General features: G+C 65.1%; 1 protein-coding gene across 3 annotated transcripts in view; it reads right to left on the minus strand.

Moving 5' to 3' along the window:
• Window positions 1-385: 385 nt before the first annotated feature.
• BOP1 (block of proliferation 1) overlaps window positions 386-9218 on the minus strand; it is a 66551-nt gene continuing 57718 nt past the window's right edge. For all 3 annotated transcript variants that reach the window (XM_010566804.1, XM_010566805.1, XM_010566806.1), the window contains 13 exons: window positions 6855-7009; window positions 6486-6603; window positions 6297-6398; window positions 5733-5945; window positions 4975-5136; window positions 4495-4575; window positions 3959-4028; window positions 2716-2848; window positions 2085-2265; window positions 1655-1943; window positions 1426-1510; window positions 864-971; window positions 386-648 (listed from right to left, as the gene is read on the minus strand). In XM_010566804.1, coding sequence (XP_010565106.1) covers window positions 495-648; window positions 864-971; window positions 1426-1510; window positions 1655-1943; window positions 2085-2265; window positions 2716-2848; window positions 3959-4028; window positions 4495-4575; window positions 4975-5136; window positions 5733-5945; window positions 6297-6398; window positions 6486-6603; window positions 6855-7009 — 1851 coding nt within the window. In that variant the 3' untranslated portion in view covers window positions 386-494. The remainder of the gene's footprint in view (window positions 649-863; window positions 972-1425; window positions 1511-1654; window positions 1944-2084; window positions 2266-2715; window positions 2849-3958; window positions 4029-4494; window positions 4576-4974; window positions 5137-5732; window positions 5946-6296; window positions 6399-6485; window positions 6604-6854; window positions 7010-9218) is intronic.

Here is a 9218-nt window from a genome sequence, read left to right on the forward strand (position 1 = left end):
GTGATGCTGGGGGTTAGAGGGGTGCTGGGGGGGGGGGCACTAATGCATTTTGGTCACGGCTGGGTGCTAGCTGCTTGCCGTGTCCTTGCACTGGAAGCGCGTGGGGCAGCGGCTGTTGGGGTTCCTGTTGGTGGGTGCGTGTCCCGTGCCAGCCCTGGTGCGTGTCCCCCAACTCGGGTACGGGGCTGGGACCCACTGCAGCCCAGGAGCCACTGTGTCCCCCCCACCACGGGGCTGGTGCATGGTGGGGGGGCAGCTTGGAGCCCCAGGCTGGGCCAGGCACTGAGGGATGTGCCCACTCACTGCTGAGCTGGCAAGGCAGGACAAAAAGTGGTGCAGGATTGTATCCAAAGGAGTTTAATGAGAAAGGCCCCAGGAGTCCGTGCGCAGGAGCGATGTTCCTGGCAGAGCGCGGTGGTCCCAGCGCTGCCCCTCGCCCGCGGGGTGCTGCTGTTGGGCTGGGATGAGGGGGGGGTGCTGGCGCCGGGCGGCAGCTATGTGTAGAGCCGGATGGTGCCGTCAGCGCCGGAGGAGAAGACCCAGGGTTGGGTGGGGTGGAAGAGCACATCGAGGACACCCAGGTCCAATGTCATCGCGTGGCCCTTCAGCACCTTCACGGGCACCAGCAATGGGTTCTGCAGCAGGTCGCTGTGGTGGAGGAAGACAGGTCAGGACGGGGCTTGGGCTCCCTCCCTGGGGTACCCCTCCCGGAGTCACCCCACAAACGCTGCACCCCCCGATGCACAGGGCAACACCGTACCCTCCCCACCCAGCAGCCCCTCCAGGGCTTTGCCACGCTGCTGCTTGCCGGAGAAGGGACGCAACGCTGAACCCCTGTGGCTTCCCCCCGCCCCCCCACGTACTTGTAGACCATGCCGTGGCAAACGATGACGGTCCCGTCGTCCGAGCCCGAGGCGAAGAGCGGGTAGTGCTTGTGGAAGGCCACGCTCCGTAATGCTTTCTTGTGGTGCCTGCAATGACAGCGGGCGCGATGTCAGGGCAAGGGGGGGACGCTCTGCTCCTGTCCTGACCCTTGGCTGGGGCACCTGGGTCTGCGCACGGCCAGGCTTTACGGACCCCAAGCTCTGCTGTGAATGACCGTATGTACGGGAGGGGAGAGGGCAGCTGGGACAGACTGGGACCCACTGTGGGCAGCTCAAACTAGCCCAGCACCTCCTGCCATAGAGGCTTTGCCTGCCCCGGCAGAGCTGTGGTCACCGTCCCCCACTCTGACACAGAAGAGCCGTGAGACACCAACACACTGGGCAGGGATGGTTGCTCCTGGCACAGCCCCAACGGGCTCCATCCTGCTGCCAGGTCCCCGGAGAGAAAACAGCCCCGGGAAGGGGCCCCGTGGGGTTTGGGGGGGGCTGCGGGCAGGTTAATGGGGAGCAGGCAGAGGCTGGCCCCAGCTCCGGGGCTCACCGCAGCAGCTGGTAGGGTCTGGTGGAGAGGTCCAGGTCGAACCAGGCCAGCTTGCTGTCATAGCTGCCGCAGATGATGTTGTCGCCTGTGAGAGGGAACAGGGTATTACTGGGGTTGCCAGTGAACCCCACGGTGTCCTGCCTGCACCCCAGGCAGCCTGGCTGAGGGGGATGCTCCATACTGGCTTACAAGACCCGGTAGCTCCTTGGGGAACACGCAGGCCACATACCTCCAGGGTGGATGGCCATGCTGGACACCCACTTGCAGTTTGTCATCAGCTTCTTGGTGAGCTCCTGCTTGAGAAGGTTGTAGACGCGGACGTAGCGCTGGGTGGCCACGAAGAAGTAGGGCCGGATGGGGTGGAAGAGCACGCACTGCACCAGCCCCTTGCTCTTGCGGAAGGGGTTCTGGCTCCAGCGCTTGCTGGTCTGGTGAATCAGCACTTGCATGTTGCTGTTGTCCGACACGACGCTGGCGAAGTAGTCGCCTTTGCCGTGCCAGGTCACCTGCTTCACGGCCTGCGGAGAGCGGGGAGGGGGACACGGGTCAGACCCATCGGTGGGACTGCTCCATGCCTTGCCAGGGAGTCACCCACCACCCCGGGGAGCAGCCCCCCGGCCAGCCTGGCTCCCACAGGGCCCCCCCCGCCCCGTCCCTACCTTGCTGTGCTGAACAACCAGCCGGATGCCTTTGCTGTGCTCTTCCATGGTGGCCGTCACCCACTGCACGGGCTGGACCCGCTCCTCCTCCGGTGCCACGTAGGACTCGAGTAGCTGGTCGGTGGCCCCGTAGAGCAGCTTGTCCCCGAGGCAGGGGTTCACCAGCAGCACCGACTGATCCCTGCGGCGTGGGATGAGTGCATGAGTCAGGGCACCACCGAGGAGAGGAAACCCCTGTGGGGCCACGGGATGGCCCTGGCACAGGGCCAGGACCACGGGAAGGGACGTGTGGGACTCTGCAAGCAGTCAGGCCCTTCTGTAGACCAGCAAAGAGAAAAGAGGGAGGATACACGGAGCTCTGTCATAGCCCAAATGCCCCAGGGAGGATGGTGGGGACTGACTGGTTCCTCCACAGAAGAATGAGGGCCACCAAACGAAGCGGGAGGCAAGGTGACAGCGAGCAGAGGTGGCTTTGCACACCAGAGCGTGGCCATCCTCGCTGCTGGGGCTGCCACGAGTTTATAGGTGCTTCTTGGAGGCTGGACAGGCTTTGGGGAAAGAACTCCAGGAACCGCTCCAGCTCAGGGAGCAGCTGGCTGGAGGATGGCGAAAGCCACGCTGGGACACTCACACGCAGATGGCCACCAGGCAGATGGTGGGGTTGGGGTTCCAGGCAACGCTCTTCACCACGCCGCCCACGGGCAGGGTCTTCATGCAGCGAGCCGTGCACACCTCCCAGAACCGCACCGTGCAGTCATCCGAGCCTGCGGGACAGGACAGGGTTGGCCAGGGCCAGGTACAGTCCGCCCTCCCCCCCACCAGGGACACCGTGCAGGGGACTGCCACGGCTTGGCTCAGCAGCACAGGGCTCCAGGGCACGTCCCCAAGCCGTAGGGGAGAGCAGCCCCGCACTGACCCTGCTTGCAGCCTTTGGGGAGCAGCGAGAGGAATGCGGCAGTGCCCGCGATTCCCCAGCAGCTTCTCTGCACGGCAGCAGCTCCAGCACCACCAAGGCGAGACGTGACCGGGGGCTGCTGCCGAGAGAACAGGCCCCCACCCCGCTCCCTCCAGCACTGCGTCTCTGCCCGTGGTCCCTCTCCCGACGCGCAGGGCTCCCGGCGCAGCTGCCGTGCTGGCAGCATGCCTGGCTCGGCACGGCTCGGCACGGCACAGGCCCGTCTAGCTGCGAGATGCAGGCAGGCAGCTCCCCGGGCAGGCTTTTCTGCGGGCAGGCACGGCGGGAGCAGGTAGCCGGCGGTGTGCGCGTGTCCCCGCAGGTCGGGTTATTTTTAACGCCTGATCTCAGCCACTTTCCCAGCCCGGGGCCAGGAATTCCACGTTGTGCAACCAACCGACACCGCGGCCACCAGGAGCTGGCAGCCTGGAAACTCCAGCGCTATAAAAAGCACATGTGCCTTTGTGGGCTGTTAAACTGCCATCTGCTCTCAATCTCCAGCCTCCGGCCGGCCGCGCAGGGCTCTGCCGTTCGCTCCTCCAGCCTCACTTTCTCCACTGCTGAGCGGGAGGGACGCAGGCTCCTGGGTGGGGTCCCGAGAGCGGCTGGAAAAACCCACGGAGCCTTCTGGAGGCAAGGCGCCTTGCCGCAGGCTGGGGGGACGCACGCTGCCAGCGTGGGCAGCCACAGGACTCCCAGGGACTGCTCTTCTCCTCCTGCCCAGGCTTCTCCCACGGCCGTGCACCGGTGGAGCACGCTGGCAGGCTCCCCGGCAGCCCCAGCTTTCACGCACGTACAGGGCGGCAGTCCCAAGCCCCATGCTGGCATGGGGTGACGCCGGGACCAGCTCCGGCGCTGGGGCCAGGCTAGTGGCACCCGGCGCGTCTGGGATGCCCCGGTCTGGGGAGTGAAGCCTTACCTGACACCAGCCACTGCCCGCTGGGAGAGATGCTGAGGCAACGCACCAGGCTGGTGTGCCCACGGTAGACCTGGGGAAGGAGACGGGAGGTGGGTGAGGGTCCCACGTAGCCCAGCGGCTCCTCTGTGGGGACCTCCCCACACTGCCCCGGGTTCAGCAAGGAGGGAGGGAAAGGGGGCCTGGGGTCATTTGTCTCTAGAGATCTGTGTGCTGCCGACCCCCCCAGCCGTGGCATGACCAGACCCGGGGCCCTGCTCTTTTCCTGGGGCAGGTCCTCTGCTCTGCCCATCCGCAATTGTGCTGATCCCAGTCCTGCCTCACCTGCTGCAGGCAGGACCCCATCGCTGCCTGATTCTGCCCAACACGGGCCGCAGGGCTGGTGGTCTCCCTCTGGGGCTAACAGGCAGCAGCTGTGCCCAGAACAGCCATTATGGGTGCGTGGGCACACCTGGTCTCACCAGGACTGGCTTGAGCACAGCTCACTGCCACGGGCATGCAGGGCAGCCCCCCCTCCCCGGCTCCGTGCATCCACTTACCAGGGCCTGGGTGGTCGGGAAGGGCTGCAGGTCCCGCGGCTTCGGCAGCTTGGGGATCAGGTCCTCTGGGTCCACGTTGACCTGTGAGACGCAGGCGGTGAGGCACAACCAGGCAGAACCTCGGCTCCCCCAGCACTGGTGCTGGTGCCCTGCGTGCATGAGCTGTACAGCCCTGCAGCCCCAGGGCAGGCTCCGGCTGGAAAGCCCAGGCTCAAGGCTCTGAGCCAGAGGGAGATCACAGGACAGCACTTTTGTAAGCATGGGCACGGCCCTCATCACAGCTCAGGAGCTCTGCGGCGAGCTGGGACTGGCACTGCGGGTAGGTGGGGGGCAAGAGCCCTTTAGGAGCAGCAGTTTGTGCCCCAGAGCATCGCGGTCCCCTGACCAGCTGGGTGGCATCAAGGCATACGCAGGATCAAGCAGAGACCAGTCTGAAACTTTCCCAGGACACCCAGGTGGTGGGGCGGGAGAAGCCCTTACCCGCATTTTCCTCTGGCGTGGGCAGAGGTAGAGGTCCAGGCAGCGCTCGAAGCGCTCGTGGATGAAGCGGGAGTAGGCAGGCACTGCCCGCAGGCACCGGTACTGCTGGGGCACGAAGTTCAGCTTCCTCTCGGCTGGCTCCTGCTGCTCCCAGGCTAGCTTCTGCGGGACGGAGGGGACCCCGGGTCAGCAGGGCTGGCAGGGACCCCGGATGGCGAGGTGCCCCGGCACATCCCCTCTCCGAGCCCAGCAAAAACCATCCTCGAGCTGGTTTCTCGCTGGCCAGCGCCGTGCTGCTCCGTGAGACACCGCACTTACCCCTCTCTGCCCCAGCACCCCCCTGTCTGCCTCCAGCCAAGCCCTCCTCAGCCTGCCAGGATTTTGCTGCCTGTTTTTCCCCCCCGCCCAGCCCCTGGGCTGAGCGAGCCAGCATGAACCCCGCACCAGGAGACGCCCGCAGTAGTTTAGTTTGGAGGCTGTACCTTGCTGTCACAGGGACACCCTGCTCCCTGGGAGGTAGCCCCACTTCTTCTGTTTTGATTCAGGGGGCTGAGGAACCTTTGCTTTCATTTTCCTTGCAAGGTCTCGACTCATCTCGACACAATGTGGTCTCTAGGGTGTCCCTCCGAGGCGCAACACTTTCCCCACTGCCCTCCCCGGCACAGCACAGCCCCCCCTCGGGTCCCGGCACCTACTGAGCCCCCCAGGTGCCTGGAGCTTTCCCTTGCAGGTCCTGGCCGCGCACGGCCCCCCCTTACCTCCTCCTCGCTGAGCAGGTACTCGGGCGGGGGGTTGTACGACTCCTCGTGCCCAGGCAGCTTCATCTTGGGGGCTGGGACGTGCATCTTGTGACGGCCCAGAATGGAGTTGGGATCTTCGTGGGCCCAGAGGTCGTAGTATGTAGGTGTGTCGTCCTTGGGCTTACGGGGCTTGATCCAGCCCATCTTGATGGCGTGGACTAGCTTGGAGACCTGTGGGGCAGGGAGAGGTCAATCCCAGGAGCCACAGGACTCCGGAGGCTTGGGGAGGAGGAGGCGTAGGATGTGAGGAAGGAAACAAATGCCTCTAGGCACAGCTCTGAAGCCCTGGGAGCCCGACAGGGCTGCACAGGACCGGAGGACTTGGCACGGGTTTACAAGTGGACATGAACTGCTGCAGCAGGAACAGTCGTGGGGGTGGATGAGCCATGGCAGGGACTGCCGGACAGGAGAGCAGCCGCAGGCATCAGCCTTCAGCGCTGTAGTCTGCGGTGGGGGTTGCAGTCGCAGGCAGAGCTCGGCTTTGTGCTCCCAGCTCGCCCAAGGTGCTGTCAGACCTCTCACCTTCTCCTTCTCGATGAGGGAAGGGATGAAGCTCCGCTTGTCCGCTGGGCGATTCGTCACCGGGTGGATCATGACCTCGTGGGTGAAGAAGTCAACAGCCGGCTGCAGAGACACAGACCCGAGTCACCCTGCCCGTCCTGGGGCAACCCAGCACTCGGAGCAAGCGCAGAGGGTGTGCCATGACCCTACCTCGTAGGGATTGAAGTGGACATCCCCAAACTGCCCTTTCTGGAGCCGATGCACCAGGTCCACCTGCTCGTCTGTCAGCTTTATGTCTGCACCCGTCATCTTGTCCTGGACTGTTCGCCTGCAGGGAACCGAACAAGGCAGGGTTAGGGCTGGATGGCAGCGTCCATCCCTGACGATGGTACGAGCCCCATGACCATGAAGCCCTGAGCTCCCAAAGCCACACACAAGGAGTCACAACGGGAGACCTTGAGCTCTCCAGCTTATGCTCTACAGCCCCAGGCTCCAGGGAGTCAGGGTGTTTCAAGCCCTGATGTGGACGGACACACACTTCACGCTGTGCACCGAGGCGGCCCTCCCCTCCCCGCTCACCAGTAGTCAGGGTTCTCCATCTTCTCCAGGAACATGTCCAGCTCGTCCTTGTTCCGGATGGGCTTGTAGATCTTCTTGCCCTCCAGGTTGTAGCCGATGTGCGGGAAGTCCTGGTACCACTCCATGGGGATGTTGCCCACCGTGTTGCGAATGTCCTGGAGGGGAGCAGAGGGAAGTGGTGTGAGGGCAGGGGACACCGTTTCAAGCAGATGCACCCCTGGGTGTCGGGGGGAGGTGGTAAAAAAGGAGAGAGGGGGTAGGAAAGCTGTGTGATGTCCATCCCCCTGCCCAGGCACACACGCTGCCAGCGGCCAGGGTGGCACAGGGCTGGAGATGGGTGCACCGGGATGGTGGAGGCTGGGAGGGCAATGACCGAACCCCAAAGCTGCAGTGAGCTGAGTGGGGTCGGACCTCCAACGCCAGTGCCCTGCACGACCACGGGCTGCGCTTCTTAGGGGATGTACGGCCCCTTCCTCTGTGCTCGGGGCAGAGGATGCAAGCGTCAAGGTAAGCAGCGCCTGGGGCTCATTTACTGCAGCAGGAAGGGTTTAAAAAACCTTTAAATGGCTCGATGAACGGTGAAATGCTGGTGCACGGCGTCGGCTGCAGCTGGGCTTCGGCTGCCTGCCGGAGCACGCGGGCAGGGGGCTGCGGGCAGTCGGTCAGCAGCACCGCGGCTGAGCGCATTCCTGCATCCATCCCGCAGGCAGGAGTGCGCCTCACATTTTCCGATCGCCAGCTGCCAGGCCTGCTCCCTCCCCCTGCACACGGACGCTCGCGCCCGGCCGGCTGCTGCCTTTTTTGGCTGCCCGTACCGGGAGCAGGCAGCTGCCCGCAAGGCACCGGTGGCTTCGTCCCTTCCCTTGGTTCCACGGCCACCGGGGTCTGCGTGTGGCCACGAGTCCCATGGCTCTGGGGCAGCAGCAGCCCCTGGCATCACGGTGCGCTGGTGAAACGGGCCAGCTGGCACCACAGGCACGTTTTGGAAATGCCGCCGGGCTCTGCGTCTCCTGTCCCTGATGATGCTGGCATGGAGCACGAGAGACGGCTGCCCTGGTCCCCACCAGCAGCTCGCGTGGGGACACGCTGCGGAGGTGAGCTGTCCCTGACCTCCTGCGGCCCGTGGACCGACGGAGGCTGGGGGAGATGGAGGAAACGCCAGAGCTGCTCCGCTTCCCTTCACGAGAGGCTGGCGAAGGGAACCAGCCCCTGAGGGGGGCTCCGGCTCCCCGGCGGGACCTGCTGCCCCAGCACAGGGCTCGGAGAGGAGCAGCAAAGACCAAGAGTCCCCGAAGAGCTCATCTGGGCACCGGGGATGGCTCCAGCTGGGGTCTGATGCCAAGCCCACAGGCGGGGAGGGGGTGGACGGGGAGATTTCGCTCTGTACCCCCACCGGACTGGAGCGAGGGGACGTTTGGCAAAGGGAAAGGTGGGCGATTGAAACCCAGTAGCGAAAGCTCTCATGCTCAGCAGCAGAAGCGCTTGCGGCCATGGCAAGTCACCAAAACACCGAGGCAGTCCCGGTGGCAATCAGGCGCTTCCGTGGGCAACGCAGACCTCCAAACTCCTTGCCACTGACAGCAAACCCTCGGCGTTACTTGGGGACGGAGCCCCTGCCGCCATGCGAGGGCAGGATGCGACCCGCCGGCGGGGGGAAAGGCAGACGCCGGGCGGGTGGTCCTGCCTTGGCCCCCAGCACCAGCCCCTGCTCCTCGCCCGCCCCGGCTGTATCCTGCCCCTCGGGGCTGGCAGGGTCGGGCAGGAGTGGGGAGCGAGGGCCCTCCGGCCTCTCCCAGCTGCCCTCACATTGCAGAATGAGGAGACCCCGTCCCCAATTACAGCCACAGAGGGACGAAGGTGTGAAGGCGACCTGTGCCCTGTACACCCCGCAGTCAGGGGTCACCCTCGCCCCGCGGCACCATCTGGTCCCCATAAACACTTGCAAACGGCGCGGAGCCTCCCACGGAAAGGTGCCTGGAGCCCCGGGAAGGCAGAGCCGGGCGAGAGCCCCAGGGGCCAAGCCGGACCCATCCATCACTCTCCAAGCAGACGTCAGCGCAGGATGTGCGCAGCCCCCGCGGGGATCTGGGCAGGAATTTTCCCCTCGGCATCAGCAAGGGGCTGGCCTGGTCCAGGGATGCTGCCGCTGCGCTTGGCTGGAGGCTGCGGGCTGCTGGGGCATGGCCGAGACCCCAGGGAATTCCAGGACCTCCTGGGACAGAGCTGGGAGAGCTCAGCTAAGGCTCGTGCAGATGGACAGACACAGGGCTGTCAGCTCTGGAAGCCTCACCCCATGGCCGGCAGCAGGAAAGCCATTATCCGAGACACCTCCGGGAGCCCGGCACAGGCTGCTCTGGGATGCCC

Source organism: Haliaeetus leucocephalus, unplaced genomic scaffold (genome assembly GCF_000737465.1).
Source record: "Haliaeetus leucocephalus isolate CR32 unplaced genomic scaffold, Haliaeetus_leucocephalus-4.0 Scaffold218, whole genome shotgun sequence".
NCBI classification, from domain to species: Eukaryota; Metazoa; Chordata; class Aves; order Accipitriformes; family Accipitridae; genus Haliaeetus; species Haliaeetus leucocephalus.